This window comes from Acipenser ruthenus, chromosome 32, assembly GCF_902713425.1.
Source record: "Acipenser ruthenus chromosome 32, fAciRut3.2 maternal haplotype, whole genome shotgun sequence".
Taxonomy (NCBI): Eukaryota; Metazoa; Chordata; class Actinopteri; order Acipenseriformes; family Acipenseridae; genus Acipenser; species Acipenser ruthenus.
The window spans coordinates 720,987-742,107 of NC_081220.1; the positions used below are offsets into that span (position 1 = coordinate 720,987).

The window sequence follows — 21,121 nt, forward strand, 5'->3', positions numbered from 1 at the left end:
CAGTTGTACATATTTGCAAGCTGGTTCTCTGAATGTCTTGGCCAGGTGTATAATGTTTCATAATTTTTCATATTTGAAAGAAGAATAGAAAACAAACATACCTTCTCCATCATGCAAATCTTCTTTAGATCTGTAATAAAATGAAATTGTATTAAAGAACATACATATTCAGATTATAAATCTGGTTTTCTTCATATCCAAGTAGTTTAATTTTCAATTAATTACAGTAAAACCAGAATTAGAGAACGATTGAGTGTGAACAGCCAATCAGCTTCCAGATCTAGCGTGCTTCTATTTTGCATAGATGCCCACTGGAACGTTGAAGTGCTTAACTGTGAATTGGATTTTAAATCAATCCGCACACACACTGTCTTATCCCCTTAACATTCTAATCTAATCCACTCCCTGCCAGCTTGAATGAAACCCCGCCTCCAGCAACATGTTCCGACTCCATACTACAGAGACTCTGGCAATGTCCAGATCAATTACAATAAGAGTAAAACCCTGATGCAGCATGAGTGAAGGCAGTGTCCAGATCAATTACAAGAAGAGTAAAACCCTGATGCAGCATGAGTGAAGGCAATGTCCAGATCAATTACAAGAAGAGTAAAACCCTGATGCAGCATGAGTGAAGGCAATGTCCAGATCAATTACAATAAGAGTAAAACCCCGATGTAGCACGAGTGAATGAATAAATACAAGTGCCTGAATTCTTTAATGTTTACAACGAAAAGGCTGGAAAGTTTGAACTGTACACAGAAAATAATGAGGATATTGACAAACGAAAGAAAACCACATAATCAGCATTTTTTGTCAAGATGGCCTCCTCCTCCCCTTAGTCATCCGATCCTCCCACTTTAAGACTGCAGACTGACAAGCACATAAAGGGGGATTGAGCGAAACAAGCTACCATCAACTAATAAAGAGTACACCAACATGTGCATGCAAAATTATATTTTCCAATTGGTCTCATGAAGAATACATTCAAAACACCCTGAGAGTCAACAAAACAAGAGTTTGATTATTTTTTACTGACTCGATTCATTTGATTCGTTCAGTTTGGTGAGACGATTCAAAAGATTAGTTCATTTGATTCACTGATTCAGTGAAACGAAACCAATGAATGAAAACTCAATCACTTGGTTAAGACAGGTTATTTGAACGGGAAAGCCCAACTCGTTCATGAACTGCGCACAGCTAGAATTTAGCTAGACTTGTTTGTCTAAGCTGTAAACATGAAATGAAATATAATTTGACAAACAACAAATTGTTTTTGACAAAGTGGTACTTTGTCAATAAGTGATAGGCGTACCAAAACGTGACCCATGTAACATCAAAAAGTGGTAGATTGGACAGCGATTGTACTGCTGTCAAAAAGTGGTAGATTAACGTTTCTTTTATATCAATACTTGTAAGCGACAGGCTTTTCAACTACACAGGTGTGCAGTGATTCGTGTTCTTTAAACTTGATTTAATTAATCCACCTGTAAATAAACAACTATCACAGCCTACCAGCGGAAGCACCAGCCTTTATTTTGTAAGTGAGTGTGAGGAAGCACCCTCACTTGGATATTTTTTTTTAAAGGCAATGTATCAGTACTATTTTCTTTAAAAACCCTGACATTGTTTTTAAATCTGCAACTAAAGCCACGCTTGTTTATTTTCATGCTAGTTTTAGCCACAGAGTTGAATTGGCTACGGTAGGCTCTATTTTAAAAATTATAATAACAATGATGCTTAGAATTACAACTTGTAACGTAGTGGCTACTGTAAGCACGAGTGCATGGCATTGGAAAAGAATGGCTTTTATATTTGTATGTTTTATGTGTAAATATTTAAAAGATATATATTTTTGTTATAAAAAGAATGGTACTAAATTGTTTAATTAAGGTTGGGGAAATATGGGCGTGGCTTGCCCTTTAAGAGGCTGGCTGTCTGTGAAGATAAGGGGTGATCAATTGAGAGGACTGACCAGGATGAATGGTCACAGAGAGTGAGGGGCTCTTGGTCACTGTGTTGTTTGTGAATGTCTGTTACCAATGCCTCACTAAAAAGAACAAAGAAAATAAATATTGTACCTGAAAGTAAAGTGGAACATCGATATAGAAAACAAATTGAATCTACCGTACCATTTTCCAACAGGGCGGTTCCTGTCTTCATCGATTAACATGATGTGCACATGCATGCACAAGCGCAGTGGGCTTTCTACCACTTTTTGATGAGTACCGCAAAATGACACTACACCGGAATAAAAACAACACATATTTCACCTATTTGAGGGATAATGTATATGCTTTTTTCATACATGACAGTGTAAACGAATTACATATTTCACCTTTTTATGTTTATTCATGACAATTTGCAACCAGCTATTAATAATTTAATAATACTAATTTTATAATGACTGCAATTTACAGCCACAGGGTGATGTAACAGGAACAATACAACAGGTGATTGCAGTTGTTCCTAAAAATTGTGTATTATTTTATTTTGAAAAATAAACTGTAAAGAAAAACTGTAAAACCAAAGTCACGGTGTGCAAGCAATAAAACTGGACTAAATAAAACTATAAATAAATTAGACAAAGGTTCTTATGATAGGATTTGATGGCCAGTGTAAAGCAGCACCCTGCCAGTGACACGATCGCTACGGCTTGTAGTCTGGAACTGACGCCATTTTGGCTCACACAGCGTCCGCATCATGTACTAAATTAGAGAGAACTTGGATCCAACATGGCAGTTAAGACAGCCTGGTTTCCTCGTTACTGCGAATCAGAAGGACTGAATCATTTCATGAGTTTGATAGGCTGGTAACTCGACTCCTGTGTGCCAAGCAATTCGTTCACAGGGTGAATCAAAAGAGCCGATTCAAGGGGGACTTTGATCCGATTCCCACGATTCACCATCATGATTCACCATCATGATTCACCATCATGATTCCCATGATTCACCATCATGATTCACCATCATGATTCCCATGATTCACCATCATGATTCACCATCACGATTCACCATCACGATTCACCATCATGATTCACCATCATGATTCGGTCAAAAAGAACAAAACGTTCACGAACTGCACATTGTTAATGTATATATTGTATTTATAAAATATAATCGGGGCTTTTATTTTTTGGTTTTTATTTGAAGTAAAAACCCAGCTGCAAACCCAGTCACTTGTGGTGTCCCCCAAGGATCTGTTCTTGGGCCCCTTCTCTTCCATATCTACATGCTTCCCTTGGGTCACCTCATCCGCCAACACAGCCTCTTGTTTCACTCCTATGCTGACGACACACAGCTCTACCTAAAACTAGACTCTGGAAGCCCCTCTGCCATGGTCCGGCTCTCAGCTTGCATCCAAGACATCGAGGCCTGGATGTCTGCCAATTTTCTTCACCTGAACACTAGCAAATCTGAACTCCTTCTAGTAGGATCTAAAACTCAATTTAAGAATCTCAATATAGCTTCCCTGAACCTCATAAACTGTCTGCTGTTGCCTTCCCCCACAGTATGAAGCCTTGGTGTACTTCTTGACAGCAGCCTCTCCTTTGATGCCCACATCTCCTCCGTGGTCAAATCTTCCTTCTACCATCTTCGAAACGTCTCCAAAGTCCATCCCTACCTCTCCCTCCCGGATGCGGAGATACTTTGTCATGCATTTGTCTCCTCTTGACTTGACTACTGCAACTCTCTATATGGTGTTCTCCCGGCCGGCACCATAAACCGACTGCAGCTAGTTCAGAATGCCGCTGCCAGGATCCAGCTGCACTGGCTACCTGTAAAGTTCAGGATTATTTTCAAAACTCTCCTGCTCACCTACAAGGCCCTTCATCACACAGGTCCAGAGTATCTCTCCAACTTGCTGACCCGCTGTGTCCCTGCCCGCAAGCTGAGGTCTTCCGACTCTGGCCTGCTTGTTATCCCCAAGCAAAAGTGCACCACACTCGGAGAGAACGCTCGTTTAGCTTCATGGCTCCGACTCTCTGGAACTCTCTCCCAGCTTTGGTGCGTGATGCTCCCACCGTCGCTCGCTTTAAATCAACTCTCAAGACCCACCTGTTCTCTCTTGCGTTCCAGCCTGATATCTGCTATTAGCTGCTGTGTTGCTGCTACTATTTCATGTATTATGTTACTATCATGTATTCTGCACTTTCCACTGTATATAATGTATTATGCATTGTATTTTACTGTATATCATGTATTATGCATTTCTCTGTATTTAAAGTATTATGGATTTTCTTGTTGTTGCTGCATCTTGTGATGCACTTTGCATTGCTGCTCCACTATGAAAGGCGCTATATGAAATACAGATTGATTGATTGAAGTATTTATTAATTTATTCATTTTGGCACAAATTATCCTCCTTAATTAACAACAATAATGTAAAAATCTCAGAGATTAGTAACAAAATAGTAATAATTCATCATTTTCAACAGCAGAAAGTTGTACCTGTGTGAACGTATTTAGAAATATGAAGTCTTTTTTAAATGAACATTAACAGTAATTCTAGTCACAATGATGAAGTGAAAAACACAAATCCATTTAAAAAGCCTCATTTTTGTTGTATAGTGATGGAGTGAATTTCAATAAAACATTGCAGTTCCATTGCAGATACATTATCTCTGCTGAAAGACATTCAGGAAGCATTGCGTGCCAGCTAACTACTCTCTGTATATCGAAAAACAATAAGAATGAATGAATATCTATGTGTAAACAGCTTGGGTTAAAAAAAATAGGAAAAGAAATTAAGAAATTGTTAAACTTACTTGGGCCAGGGCTGGGTGTGTGAAACCTGTAAGAAAGAACAAAAGAAATGTGAGTGGGTTTTGAAATGCTTGCAGGTTTTGAAATGTGAGTGGGTTTTGAAATGCTTGCGGGTTTTGAAATGTGAGTGGGTTTTGAAATGCTTGCGGGTTTTGAAATGTGAGTGGGTTTTGAAATGCTTGCGGTTTTGAAATGCTTGCGGGTTTTGAAATGCTTGCGGGTTTTGAAATGCTTGCGGGTTTTGAAATGCTTGCAGGTTTTGAAATGTGAGTGGGTTTTGAAATGCTTGCGGGTTTTGAAATGTGAGTGGGTTTTGAAATGCTTGCGGGTTTTGAAATGTGAGTGGGTTTTGAAATGCTTGCGGGTTTTGAAATGCTTGCGGGTTTTGAAATGCTTGCGGGTTTTGAAATGTGAGTGGGTTTTGAAATGCTTGCGGGTTTTGAAATGTGAGTGGGTTTTGAAATGTGAGTGGGTTTTGAAATGCTTGCGGGTTTTGAAATGCTTGCGGGTTTTGAAATGCTTGCGGGTTTTGAAATGTGAGTGGGTTTTGAAATGCTTGCGGGTTTTGAAATGTGAGTGGGTTTTGAAATGCTTGCGGGTTTTGAAATGCTTGCGGGTTTTGAAATGTGAGTGGGTTTTGAAATGCTTGCGGGTTTTGAAATGTGAGTGGGTTTTGAAATGCTTGCGGGTTTTGAAATGCTTGCGGGTTTTGAAATGTGAGTGGGTTTTGAAATGCTTGCGGGTTTTGAAATGTGAGTGGGTTTTGAAATGCTTGCGGGTTTTCAAATGTGAGTGGGTTTTGAAATGCTTGCGGGTTTTGAAATGTGAGTGGGTTTTGAAATGCTTGCGGGTTTTGAAATGTGAGTGGGTTTTGAAATGCGAGTGGGTTTTGAAATGCTTGCGGGTTTTGAAATGTGAGTGGGTTTTGAAATGCTTGCGGGTTTTGAAATGTGAGTGGGTTTTGAAATGCTTGCAGGTTTTGAAATGCTTGCGGGTTTTGAAATGCTTGCGGGTTTTGAAATGTGAGTGGGTTTTGAAATGCTTGCGGGTTTTGAAATGCTTGCGGGTTTTGAAATGTGAGTGGGTTTTGAAATGTGAATGGGTTTTGAAATGCTTGCGGGTTTTGAAATGTGAGTGGGTTTTGAAATGCTTGCAGGTTTTCAAATGTGAGTGGGTTTTGAAATGCTTGCGGGTTTTGAAATGTGAGTGGGTTTTGAAATGCTTGCGGGTTTTCAAATGTGAGTGGGTTTTGAAATGCTTGCAGGTTTTGAAATGCTTGCGGTTTTGAAATGCTTGTGGGTTTTGAAATGCTTGCGGGTTTTGAAATGTGAGTGGGTTTTGAAATGCTTGCGGGTTTTGAAATGTGAGTGGGTTTTGAAATGCTTGCTGGTTTTGAAATGTGAGTGGGTTTTGAAATGCTTGCGGGTTTTCAAATGTGAGTGGGTTTTGAAATGCTTGCAGGTTTTGAAATGCTTGCGGTTTTGAAATGCTTGTGGGTTTTGAAATGCTTGCGGGTTTTGAAATGTGAGTGGGTTTTGAAATGCTTGCAGGTTTTGAAATGCTTGCAGGTTTTGAAATGCTTGCGGGTTTTGAAATGCTTGCGGGTTTTGAAATGTGAGTGGGTTTTGAAATGTGAATGGGTTTTGAAATGCTTGCGGGTTTTGAAATGTGAGTGGGTTTTGAAATGCTTGCGGGTTTTGAAATGTGAGTGGGTTTTGAAATGCTTGCAGGTTTTGAAATGCTTGCAGGTTTTGAAATGCTTGCGGGTTTTGAAATGCTTGCGGGTTTTGAAATGTGAGTGGGTTTTGAAATGTGAATGGGTTTTGAAATGCTTGCGGGTTTTGAAATGTGAGTGGGTTTTGAAATGCTTGTGGGTTTTCAAATGTGAGTGGGTTTTGAAATGCTTGCGGGTTTTGAAATGCTTGCGGTTTTGAAATGCTTGTGGGTTTTGATATGCTTGCGGGTTTTGAAATGTGAGTGGGTTTTGAAATGCTTGCGGGTTTTGAAATGTGAGTGGGTTTTGAAATGTGAGTGGGTTTTGAAATGCTTGCGGGTTTTGAAATGCTTGCAGTTTTGAAATGCTTGTGGGTTTTGAAATGCTTGCGGGTTTTGAAATGTGAGTGGGTTTTGAAATGCTTGCGGGTTTTGAAATGCTTGCGGGTTTTGAAATGTGAGTGGGTTTTGAAATGCTTGCGGGTTTTCAAATGTGAGTGGGTTTTGAAATGCTTGCGGGTTTTGAAATGTGAGTGGGTTTTGAAATGCTTGCAGGTTTTGAAATGTGAGTGGGTTTTGAAATGCTTGCAGGTTTTGAAATGCTTGCGGGTTTTGAAATGCTTGCGGGTTTTGAAATGTGAGTGGGTTTTGAAATGCTTGCGGGTTTTGAAATGCTTGCGGGTTTTGAAATGTGAGTGGGTTTTGAAATGTGAATGGGTTTTGAAATGCTTGCGGGTTTTGAAATGTGAGTGGGTTTTGAAATGCTTGCGGGTTTTCAAATGTGAGTGGGTTTTGAAATGCTTGCAGGTTTTGAAATGCTTGCAGTTTTGAAATGCTTGTGGGTTTTGAAATGCTTGCGGGTTTTGAAATGTGAGTGGGTTTTGAAATGCTTGCGGGTTTTGAAATGTGAGTGGGTTTTGAAATGCTTGCGGGTTTTGAAATGCTTGCGGGTTTTGAAATGCTTGCGGGTTTTGAAATGCTTGCGGGTTTTGAAATGTGAGTGGGTTTTGATATGCTTGCGGGTTTTGAAATGCTTGCGGGTTTTGAAATGTGAGTGGGTTTTGAAATGCTTGCGGGTTTTGAAATGTGAGTGGGTTTTGAAATGCTTGCGGGTTTTGAAATGTGAGTGGGTTTTGAAATGCTTGCGGGTTTTGAAATGCTTGCAGGTTTTGAAATGTGAGTGGGTTTTGAAATGCTTGCGGGTTTTGAAATGTGAGTGGGTTTTGAAATGCTTGCGGGTTTTCAAATGCTTGCGGGTTTTCAAATGCGAGTGGGTTTTGAAGCAAATTTATTTTATTTCAAACACATGATAAGGTTTGCTTTCAGTAAAGATTTAAACATGTTAAAAATCATAATAATAAAACGACTAAAAACTGTAGAGGCTGGTTAAATAAAAAATGACAGTGTCACCTCAGTCCTAAAAAAACGACTAAAAACTGTAAAAACTGTAGATGCTGGTTCAGAAAAAAAAACCAACAACAATGGCATCTCAGTTGTCAAAAAAACAAACAAAACAAGAAAACCTTGTTGCATAACTAATTGCTCAGATGTGGACACAGCAACTGGGGGGGGGGGGGCGGGGTTACTCAAAAACAAATCCATATATATATGGATTTATTTTTCTTTTCATCACTACCACACACACATACATTGAATGACTGTCTTGAAAAATGTTGAATGGCTGCATTTCGAAAAGTGAAAGTGAAAGAACAGAACAGCATCTCTGAACTTTGAGCCGCACCCGCTCTCTACCCGACCTATAAGCCAAGTTTTTCTCTAATGTTTTTGGAAAGAAAACCCTATAAAAATATTAATAAATCGACATTGAATAAAATATTAAAGCAAACTATCCGAACGGAATCTCTTGAAGTTATGATTTTAAATGTAGGCTACCGAACCCAAACTTTACTAAAGAGCTGAAAAGATTTTCTCCATATAAAAATAACATATTTTCCACTGCGCTTTTAATGCTTTTAAAACAGCAATTACTTACCGGTATCCAATCACGCGTGAAAACAGCAATGTAACGTGAGTCGGTCCTGCAGTCGGTCCTGCAGCTACGCGGTGTCTCTGCAGTACTGTGAGCGCGTTCACGCTGCTTTTTCGCTGGCTGCAAAACAGACGGGGCTGCGCCTGACGTCATCGGACTACGTAGGCGGAGCGCGGACAGCTTTGTCAGGCAGCAGCAGAGCAGACAGACGTCAGCTGACTTGTTCGACTTTTGTGAATTTTTATAGCAGAAGCAATTGAATTTCCCTTCGTGATCCCCGAGTGTTACTCTGACAGATCAAATAAGGCATACAGTCCAACATAAGAAAATAATAAACATATGAAGTACATTTTCAAAAGTGCATTTTATAAATCACCAGATTCTATACATATAGATGTGTGTGTGTGCGTGCGCCCGCCCGCGCGTGCGTGTGTGTGTGTATATATATATATATATACACACAGTACTGTGCAAAAGTTTTAGGCAGGTGTGAAAAAATGCTGTAAAGTAATAATGCTTTCAAAAATAGACATGTTAATAGTTTATATTTATCAATTAACAAAATGCAAAGTGAGTGAACAGAGAAAAATCTACATCAAATCAATATTTGGTGTGACCACCCTTTGCCTTCAAAACAGCATCAATTCTTCCAGGTACACTTGCACACAGTTTTTGAAGGAACTCGGCAGGTAGGTTGGCCCAAACATCTTGGAGAACTAACCACAGTTCTTCTGTGGATTTAGGCAGCCTCAGTTGCTTCTCTCTCTTCATGTAATCCCAGACAGACTCGATGATGTTGAGATCAGGGCTCTGTGGGGGCCATACCATCACTTCCAGGACTCCTTGTTCTTCTTTACGCTGAAGATAGTTCTTAATGACTTTCGCTGTATGTTTGGGGTCGTTGTCATGCTACAGAATAAATTTGGGGCCAATCAGATGCCTCCCTGGTGGTACTGCATGATGGATAAGTATCTGCCTGTACTTCTCAGCATTGAGGAGACCATTAATTCTGACCAAATCCCCAACTCCATTTGCAGAAATGCAGCCCCAAACTTGCAAGGAACCTCCACCATGCTTCACTGTTGCCTGCAGACACTCATTCGTGTACCGCTCTCCAGCCCTTCGGCGAACAAACTGTCTTCTGCTACAGCCAAATATTTCAAATTTGCACTCATCAGCCCAGAGCACCTGCTGCCATTTTTCTGCACCCCAGTTCCTGTGTTTTCGTGCATAGTTGCGTCGCTTGGCCTTGTTTCCACGTCGGAGGTATGGCTTTTTGGCCGCAAGTCTTCCATGAAGGCCACTTCTGACCAGACTTCTCCGGACAGTAGATGGGTGTACCAGGGTCCCACTGTTTTCTGCCAATTCTGAGCTGATGGCACTGCTGGACATCTTCCGATTGCGAAGGGAAGTAAGCATGATGTGTCTTTCATCTGCTGCAGTAAGTTTCCTTGGCCGACCACTGCGTCTACGGTCCTCAACGTTGCCCGTTTCTTTGTGCTTCTTCAAAAGAGCTTGGACAGCACATCTGGAAACACCTGTCTGCCTTGAAATTTCTGCCTGGGAGAGATCTTGCTGATGCAGTATAACTACCTTGTGTCTTGTTGCTGTGCTCAGTCTTGCCATGGTGTATGACTTTTGACAGTTAACTGTCTTCAGCAACCTCACCTTGTTAGCTGAGTTTGGCTGTTCCTCACCCAGTTTTATTCCTCCTACACAGCTGTTTCTGTTTCAGTTAATGATTGTGTTTCAACCTACATATTGAATTGATGATCATTAGCACCTGTTTGGTATAATTGTTTAATCATACACCTGACTATATGCCTACAAAATCCCTGACTTTGTGCAAGTGTACCTAGAAGAATTGATGCTGTTTTGAAGGCAAAGGGTGGTCACACCAAATATGGATTTGATTTAGATTTTTCTTCTGTTCACTCACTTTGCATTTAGTTAATTGATAAATATAATCTATTAACATGTCTATTTTTGAAAGCATTCTTACTTTACAGCATTTTTTCACACCTGCCTAAAACTTTTGCACAGTACTGTGTGTGTGTATATATATATATATATATATATATATATATATATATATATATTGTGAAAAGGTTTCACCTAACACAGGTTCGTGCCCCTTTAAAATTAGACCCAACACGACAGAAATTGATTTAAGCGCTGGTGCGCTATGTTTAATAAACACAAAATAAACAAAATACAAAACAAACACCTAGCTCTGTACGAGCTCTAACTAAACAGGTAATTTCCCTGACTAACTTGCAGGACGGCTAAGCCGTTTACCTGGCACCGACACAAACTCACAGGTTTACACAGCACTTACTCTTTTATGACTGCTGGGAAGCAGAGCACCTCTTTCTGCCTCCCTCTATTCAGCAGCCTTGAGCAGACTGACTGCTCCTCTTAAATACCCTGCACCTGGCTCTAATTTACAATAGCTACCAGGTGCAGGGGATAATTAATAATAAAACAATTAACAAAACTAATTAACTAAATACAAAAAGGTGCCATTTTTCCTTCAGGGAGGTTTTAACCCCCTCCCTGCTGTCTCACACAACACACTGCCTTACAATATATATATATATATATATATATATATATATATATATATATATATATAGTGAAAGATTTCACCTTCTCGGGTTCGTTGCCCCTTTAAAAATTGACCCAGACACAGAAATAGTGTTCAGCGCTTCCGCGCACTTTTAATAAAACAAACAAAAACACAAAACAAACACCTAGCTCTTATCGAGCACTAACTACACACGCAGGAACCTAACTAACGCAGGACGGCTAAGCCGTTTCCCTGCCCCACAAAACAGTTTAGTACCACACTTACTTTTCCACTTTCTTGCTCGTTCTCTCTGACTGCTGGGAAGCAGAGCACCTCGTCTGCCTCCTTCTCCTCAGCAGCCCTGAGCAGATTGACTGCTCTCCTTTTAACTGCCCAATCACGCTCAGGTGCGGATAATCATTACTAATAAAACAATTACACAACAAGTGCATTCGCACATCTTTTCTCTCTCGCAGGGAGGTTTTAACCCCCTCCCTGCTGTCTCACGCCACCTGCTTCCTCACAATATATATATATATATATATATATATATATATATATATACACAGACGTGCTCAAATTTGTTGGTACCCCTCCTCAAAAAATAAAGAATGCACAATTTTCTCTAAAATAACTTGAAACTGACAAAAGTATTTGGCATCCACCGTTGTTTATTCCATATTTGATAGAAATCAGACTTTGCTTTTGATTTTTTATTCAACATAATATTGTAAATAATAAAACAAATGAAAATGGCATGGACAAAAATGATGGGACCGCTAACCTAATATTTTGTTGCACAACCTTTAGAGGCAATCACTGCAAGCAAACGTTTTCTGTAGCTCTCAATGAGACTTCTGCACCTGTTAACAAGTAGTTTGACCCACTCTTCCTGAGCAAACTGCTCCAGCTGTGTCAGGTTTGATGGGTGCCTTCTCCAGACTGCAAGTTTCAACTCTTTCCATAGATGTTCGATAGGATTCAGATCAGGACTCATAGAAGGCCACTTCAGAATAGTCCAATGTTTTGTTCTTCTCCATTCTTGGGTGCTTTTAGTTGTGTGTTTTGGGTCATTATCCTGTTGGAGGACCCATGACCTGCGACTGAGACAGAGCTTTCTGACACTGGGCAGTACGTTTCGCCCCAGAATGCCTTGATAGTCTTGAGATTTCATTGTGCCCTGCACAGATTCAAGGCACCCTGTGCCAGGCGCAGCAAAGCAGCCCCAAAACATAACCGAGCCTCCTCCATGTTTCACTGTAGGTATGTTGTTCTTTTCTTTGAAAGCTTCACTTTTTCGTCTGTGAACATAGAGCTGATGTGACTTGCCAAAAAGCTCCAGTTTTGACTCATCTGTCCAAAAAACATTCTCCCAGAAGGATTGTGGCTTGTCAATATGCCCACTTTTGCTCAAAAAGTGACGGATGGTGCGATCAGAAACTGACGTACCTTCACCTTGGAGTTCAGCTTGTATCTCTTTGGCAGTTATCCTTGTTTCTTTTTCTACCATTCGCACTATCCTTCTGTTCAATCTGGGGTCGATTTTCCTCTTGCGGCCACACCCAGGGAGGTTGGCTACAGTTCCATGGTCCTTAAACTTCTTAATAATATTTGCAACTGTTGTCACAGGAACATCAAGCTGCTTGGAGATGGTCTTGTAGCCTTTACCTTTACCATGCTTGTCTATTATTTTCTTTCTGATCTCCTCAGACAACTCTCTACTTTGCTTTCTCTGGTCCATGTTCAGTGTGGTGCACACAATGATACCAAACAGCACAGTGACTACTTTTCTCCATTTAAATAGGCTGAATGACTGATTACAAGATTGGAGACATGTGTGATACTAATTAAATAAACTAATTAGTTTGAAATATCACTATAATCCAATTATTTATTATCTTTTCTAAGGGGTACCAACAAATGTGTCCAGGCCATTTTAGAATATCTTTGTAGAATAAGCAATAATTCATCTCTTTTCACAGCTTCTTTGCTTTATTCTATGACATACCAAAGGCATGCAAGTATACATGATAAAATAGCTTTTAATTTAATCACTTTTCAGGAGGAATGAAGCATTATTTCAATGAGCTGTAAGGGTACCAACAAATTTGAGCATGTCTGTATATATATATATATATATATATATATATATATATATATATATATATATATATATATATATATATATATATATATCATTAGAATGGAAAATAAATGATGCAAAGAGTTATTTCAGTAACCTCAAGAGTGTTTAATATTAATCTGTTTAATTGAACAGGAGCTACAGCAGAGCCTATCACTTCTAGAGCAGTACTGTCAGACCTGGGCCCTGACAATGAATTTGAAAAAGACCCAAATTATGATCTTCCAAAAGAAAGCCAGATCTCAGGGAAACAGGTACCACTTCACCCTGGGGAATAACACTGGGGAAAATGTGCAATAGAGACACTCCACATGGAATTATGCAAAAATATATTACAAGTCCACAGAAACACCCCAAATAATGCATGCCGAGCTGAACTGGGGTGTTCCCCTTAATAATTCCCATCCAGAAGAGAGCAGCCCATCTGAACCAAGCCGACACACAGAGCTGCCATTATAAAGCCCTGATGAGCAACAAGCTCTCCCCAGAGACAGACCCCCAGGGCCAGCTAGTACTGGCATTACCACACTCCGATGAGAACAGGGACACTGTGCACAATACAACAACAACCTGGGAACAAACTGACTCACATCTGAACAATAAATACATCCAAGGCTGGAGAAATTATATTATATCACAAAACCAATGAGAATGTTATCGTTCTAATATAGGAAGGTGTTATATGTTGTGAGAGTAATTGCATGTTATGGTGAATCTTATTAGTGGCTGTAAGCAATAATAATAACTAGATGGTAACTTTCCAAGTAAAGTTGTGGGGCTTGCTTTAGGGAAAGTGGTCATAATTTCAGTTGTTTATAAAAAGTTATAGAAAGTTTAGTTGATGTGGTTACGAAAACAGGTGTACCTCTTGATTGGTAAAAGTCATTTCTGTTTTGATTTCATATTTGAATAGCAGAGTAGAGGGAGATGTCATACCCTCTAACGTGTTGTCTTACTTGTTGGGAAAGTGGTCAAAGTACCTGATTTGTGTCAAAAGTTACATCGTTTACAGTAAATACAATGTTGGAAGTCTGGAAGTTTTAAAACAATGGGGAGCTTTAGAATGTTGAAAAAAATCCCATTAAAGTGAATGAAGATGGACAAAAAGCTTAATAGTTTAACAAGTATAAAATATATCAAAAAGTTGTATACAACCACACTATTCCAGACCGGTCTACACGTTTGAAAGTTTGAACGGCGTTTCTAGCTTAAACGGTCTAAGAGGAGTAGCGTGCGAAGAAGAAGAAGAAGAAGAAGAAGAAGAAGAAGAAGAAGAAGAAGAAGAAGTGCTAATTAGAACTGATATAGAACTAATTGAACTACTAAAATATTATTAAATGCTTTTCAAATACTGACAATTGAAAAAAAGTATTAAAATTCTGTACACGCTTGTGTGCTTATGCCGCTCACGGTAAATAACAGAACAAGTTTTACGGTCAATTTACACGTTACTTTAATTCTTCTTACAGGCAATTTTAAAATCCTGCCCTGTCTCGAAGTTTCATGTTATTATGGGGCTAGTTGGCAAACTTTGTCAAATTCCAGTTACAATACAGTTCCAAATACGATTATTTATAATGCTAAACATGGCCTAATTTAAACGCAATTCAAGTGCACAAAAACTAAACAAATGAACAGTGCGCACTGTAAAATCTGCGATACAGATGCACAGGTATCAATGAAACGCAGGGCCTGAGGCGGACCCTGTTGTCATTAATTAAGTATTTATTGCTAATAAATATTTAATTACTACAAGCCCACGTGCTTTAGCAAACTCCCCTCCGTGGTTGTATTTATTAGGAAGGGGATAGAGGAAGTGCGTCGTGCTGTCAGCGTCACGTCCCTCAGCGCGCTTATATTGACCTCTGAACCTTTTGTTTTGCAGTCGTAGAGTTTCTCTTTGAACTATACGTATATACACATTTACATGTACAGTACAACTTTTACACACAAAAAAACCTTTCAGCTCAAGCGAAACACTCAAATAAATTTCACTTCACCCTCCTGAAAAGCAAAACCAAAAACCTGGATTTCAGTTTATGCTCCAATCGGAGCTTTCCGCGATTGTAATATTAAATCCTGCGACGGAACCGGAACTTGGGGTGGGAACATTTGTATGTTGCGAACTATAGTATATGACATCGTGACTGCTCCAGCGCATTACCCCTCGGAAAAGTGCGCGGCTGTGCAGCCTCTGACGCCCGTAACCGCGTGACCTGGTGTCGTCCTTTCCCGCTCAGGAGTGTAGTAGACGACTACACTGCTGTGCAATTCTGCTACTGGAGTCTTCCTAACACTAGGTTTTAGGTGTCCTTTTGCAACCTGCATGCCCGTCTTAAAAAAAAGAAAATATTCCTCTAAATAATTTGGTACTCACATACTGCTGGATAGTTTGGTTTATATTTTGTTGGTTAACTTTATATTTATATTTTATGGGGCATGGGTGCCGGACCAACCATACATTTCAGTTTGCAATGTGCATGCTAATGCATCTGCACCGTTGCATACATGCCGACAGTCCCTATATGGTCGGGACAGTCCCGAATTCCTAGGAAATGTCCCGCATCCCAATGCATGGGAAGAAAGTCCCGATATTTACACATAGAAGAAAAATAATTTATTCTACATGTACCACAGGGATCAGTATTCGGTCCACTGCTATTCCTAATCTACATTAATGACTTAGGTTCTGGTATAGTAAGCAAACTTGTTAAACTTGCAGACAACACAAAAATAGGAGGAGTGGCAAACACTGTTGCAGCATCAAAGATGTTTGCCACAGTGTGGAGTATGGGCAATAGTGTGGAGTAGTGGTTAGGGCTCTGGATTCTTGACCGGAGAGTCGTGGGTTCAATCCCAGGTGGGGGACACTGCTGCTGTACCCTTGAGCAAGGTACTTTACCTAAATTGCTCCAGTAAAAACCCAACTGTATAAATGGGTAATTGTATGTAAAAAAATAATGTGATGTCTGTATAATGTGAAGAAATGTGATATCTTGTAACAATTGTAAGTTGCGCTGGATAAGGATGTCTGCTAAGAAATACATATTTTTTCTTATTATTTAAATAATAATAAGGAATCTATGAAAAAGACCAGGAGTTTATGTTGACTCAGAAATGTCTTCATCTAGATTGTGAAAAGTGTTGAATTTAAATCAAGGGAAGTAATGTTAAAACTTTACAATGCATTAGTAAGACCTCACCTCGAATATTGTGTTCAGTTGTGGTCACCTTGCTACAAAAAGGATATTGCTGCTTTAGAAATAGTGCAAAGAAGAGCAACCAGAATTATCCCAGGTTTAAAAAGCCATATGCAGACAGGCTAAAATATTTGAATCTATTCAGTCTTGAACAAAGACGACTACGTGGTGATCTGATTCAAACATTCAAAATCCTAAAAGGTATTGACAATGTCGACCCGGCGGACTTCTTTGACCTGAAAAAAGAAACAAGGACCAGGGGTCACACGTGGAGATTAGCTAAAGAGGCATTCAGAACAGAACACTTTTTTACACAGAGAATTGTGAGGATCTGGAACAAACTCCCCAGTAATGTTGTTGAAGCTGACACTCTGGGATCCTTCAAGAAGCTGCTTGATGAGATTCTGGGATCAATAAGCTACTAACAACTAAACGAGCAAGATGGGTCGAATGGCCTCCTCTCATTTGTAAACTTTCTTATGTTCTTACGCAGTAGAGTTAGTGAAAACCACACGCTGTGCTCTTCGTGCGTCTGACACATCTGCTGATCACTAGCTTACGGGTATATAAAAGGTAAGAACGCTTCATTGTGTCTGTGTTTACTGTCATGCTGGTCGTGTGGTGTTGAGTTGAGGGGATACGTCTATTATTATATAATAGTGTTTTTTTGCATATGACCCCTCCCATCTGTCTGATGCGTGTCCCGCTGAACAGTTTCCAAAAGTTGGCAAGTATGCGTTTGCTCATCTACTGCAGCCTGGCTGCAACATTGTTTGTGCCGTTGGCACACAAATCATTTCATTTGTTGTCATCAACTATCTTAATAAAGAATCTTTGTATTTGTGAAAACTTGCACAAAAAAACATTAAAAGGTGAAAGTTTCCCTTCAGAAAAACCCTCTGCCCTTTCCATACCTGACAGCAAATAAAACCCCTTTGGATAGAGAGAGGGACAACGTCTGCTCTGCAACACTGCCCTGCCGCGTTCACGACACTTTTTTGCCGGCTAGATTGCAGACGGCAGTCTGCGTCTGACGTCACGGTCTGTGCAGACGGAGTGTGGACAGCTTTGGTAGATGAATTAAACCTCGTTTCCACGAATTTTATTTCCATACTGTGTCAGCACGGTACTCAAATGGCATAGTAATGAAAGCATGCCAGGCTGTCCCCACTAGAAGTGTAATTCTGTGTAATGACGCAATACCTAGAATGGTAGCCATGGTAATAACTGTAAACGCACAAGTGTTAAGATTGAGTTTTTAAATGCGATGTTGTTTATTGTAGCGATGGTGTTCAACTTTATTATACATAAAACAATTACAGAAGAAATAAAAAGACAACGTAAAGCCCGCTACAGAAGATTGACATCATCACTCAGAAGCGAAGGATAGCAAATAGAAAGGTAGCCTACTTTTTTTTCACTTTTCATCTTTAGCTAGATACTTTCAGGTGGATTTTCAAAAGGGTGCAGTCCAGTCCTACTTAAATCCTGCACCAACTTCTCAATAAGATCATAATATCTGTATACCTTACGCCCCTGTCCACTCCTTTGGTTTAGATCCTTATATTTACGATAGTCAACTTTCATTTTTTTTAAATTTTGTCACGACACTGGACACCGCTTCTTTCAATTCCTGCGCTTCTTAATATCTGGGATATTTGGTTATACGCCTTCATGTTCCTGACTGCGGTGTTTAGCTGTTTTTGAATGTTATATTCACACCAGGTTTTTATCAGCATTTCAATTTCGTAATCCTCCCACGGAGCTTGTTTAACGACATTTTTTTTTTACTCTTCATTCTTGTGCCGTTGCATGGTCTCACGCACAACACTCAGCACCGTGCCGTGCCAGTATCACATATGAAAGGATGCTGGCACGGCATGGTGCTGACATGGCAGGGCACGGTATGGATTTGTACAAACATCATGGAAACAACTCTACACGCTTTCACAACAGTGACAGCACCATGCCAGCACGGTGTTGCAGTGTCATGGAAACGAGGTATTACAGGTCTGAGCAGAACCAAAATGGAGGTGGTGTTGAGAGAAATTCTAATCGCAGAAGTGGATGCAGTCGAAGTTCTTTGTGATCCATCAGCTTCATAATTTACAGCATGATCAGAAAATGTATAGCAGAAACAGTCCCTGCCATAATGAGATAATATAAACGTATGTTTATATTAGACAGTACTGTATTTTGATCTGGGACAAAAATAGTTCAAATACTTGCACATATGGTCACATATCTCACTTCAACTACCTGTTATTAAAGCTGATTTATTCTCCTTAATTCAAAGTAGGTAATTCCCTGTCCCTGATCGCCTTTCATCAATAACCAATTACACCTGCTGAAAATAACAGAGCGGTTTTAGGTTCATTTCAACCGTTTAGCATTATTATTATTATTATTATTATTATTATTATTATTATTATTATTATTATTATTATTATTATTATTATTATTTACATGTTTAAACCTTTAGAATAAATATCTGAATATTTAAAAAGTATAATAACTGTGTGGAAACAGTGTCAAATCATTTTTAATTTGTATTACAAATCATTCATAAGATAATTAATGGCATGACTCGAAGGCGATTCACACCCCCTGACTAGGTGTCAGTAGCACATGGAGTGAGGATTGGATCTGGTTTCCTACACACTTCTTTGTCAGTCAACGCTCCTCTATTGTTTTGCGCCGCGGCTGCTCCAGCGCAGTACCTCTTGAGAAGCTGCGCGGCTGTGCAGACTTTTAAGCCAGTGGATGCGTGACCTGGTGACGTCTTTTCCAGCTGAGTTCACGCAGATGATGAATTTGGACAGGTTTTCCGCAGAATCTGCGCAGAGTTAGCAATGTATGCGTATCGTGAACGCAGCCAGTGATTACTCAATACGGTCACGTGACATGGTAACAGGCAGAGGACTGGGTGGCGCCCTTCATTGAGTCGTTTCTTGGAAATTGAAAGTTGAAGATAAGGCACAGGGTGTTGCCAGACAATGTTATGATTCCAGCTCCTTCTCTTTTTGACAGCTTTCAACAACAAAGTTGTTTTGGAAATCCACACAGAATATGATACTGACGCTGTGTTAAACCCAGAACAGTCCTCGATCTGAGCCATGTAGAAGGGGTGTAGGCAGATCGCTGCCCCCTATCACACCTATTTACATAGGTGTGAACACCTATGTAAATAAGTTACACACACACACACTGATACACACACAAACACACACACTGATACACACACAAACACACACACTGATACACACACACACTGATACACACACAAACACACACACTGATACACACACACACACACACACACTGACACACACACACACACAAACACACACACTGATACACACACACACACACTGACACACACACACACAAACACACACACTGATACACACACACACTGATACACACACACACACACACTGACACACACACTGACACACACACACTGATACACACACAAACACACACACTGACACACACACACACACACAAATACACACACTGACACACACACACACTGATACACACACACACACACAAACACACACACTGACACACACACACACACTGATACACACACAGACACAAACACACACACACACAAACACACACACTGACACACACTGATACACACACACACACACACACACACACTGATACACACACACACACAAACACACACACTGACACACACAAACACACACACTGATACACACACACACACAAACACACACACTGACACACACACAAACACACACACTGATACACACACACACAAACACACACACTGACACACACAAACACACACACACTGACACACACACACACACACACACACAAACACACACAATGACACACACAAACACACACACTGACACACACACACACACACACACACACACACGCACGCACGCGTTGGCAGCACGAGAGTGAAGGGAGAGAGAGAGCGCGAGAGGACGAGCAGAACCACTGAACCAGTTAGTTCAGATGAGCGCTGGATACACAAGAAACAATCTGACAATTTCACAAATAAACGCGTTTGTGTTCAAACCTATGAGAGGTGGAATGTAACAAAAATGTGAACTGCAAAAGCCGGAGCGTCAAACATCAACGACAAAGTTCAACATTTGAATTGAAATAACAGCTGTCAAATAGACAAAGCTCAACACTCGAAGATAATATGCCGAATTGAAAATGCTCAACACACTAATTGAATGAATTATACATAAAATAATGAATGTAATTAAGCTCAAAAATTGAAATGGGAACTTCAGATCTTAAATAAATTGATTACAATTCAAATTTCCAGCACGCCATCCGATTTGTGTTTAGTCTGTTCTAAATCAATACTGCGCGTTGTATTTCAGGTTAAGCGCTGTGCTTTCCATTTGCCACTTGGTCATTCTATTCCCCGGGACTGCCCCTGTCATGGCAAATCTGACATGCTAGAGAGATGCTTTGCACTGTTTCTTAAATCGAGTGCCCTCAAATAAATTGTCTACATTAATGTCTGCTTAGCCTACCTGTCAGTCTGGTGAAATTGTAAAAATGTGTAATTGACTTGTGGATGTTCACAGCAGAACTCGAGCTGTCATTCTCGTCCCCTCAAACTGGCGCAGGCAACACATCTGCCTGGATTCCTGCATGATATAAATGTGTTTCTTCATTTGCGCGGCCTGCTTTTTATTATTCATTGGGGTTTGTTTACTACACGCCTCCATAGCT

General features: G+C 40.0%; 1 protein-coding gene across 3 annotated transcripts in view; it reads right to left on the reverse strand.

Moving 5' to 3' along the window:
* The window catches only part of LOC117965099 (interferon-induced very large GTPase 1-like), a 32,941-nt gene extending 12,004 nt beyond the window's left edge, over positions 1-20,937 (reverse strand). For 2 of the 3 annotated variants that reach the window (XM_059006291.1, XM_059006288.1), the window contains exons 1-3: positions 8,470-8,602; positions 4,766-4,791; positions 102-130 (exon numbers count right to left, since the gene is read on the reverse strand). In XM_059006291.1, the coding sequence (XP_058862274.1) occupies positions 102-113 (12 nt within the window). In that variant the 5' untranslated portion in view covers positions 114-130; positions 4,766-4,791; positions 8,470-8,602. Of the gene's footprint in view, positions 1-101; positions 131-4,765; positions 4,792-8,469; positions 8,603-20,919 lie in introns of those variants that run through there. The other variant, XM_059006289.1, reaches the window with a different exon arrangement.
* Between the last annotated feature and the right edge of the window lie 184 nt (positions 20,938-21,121).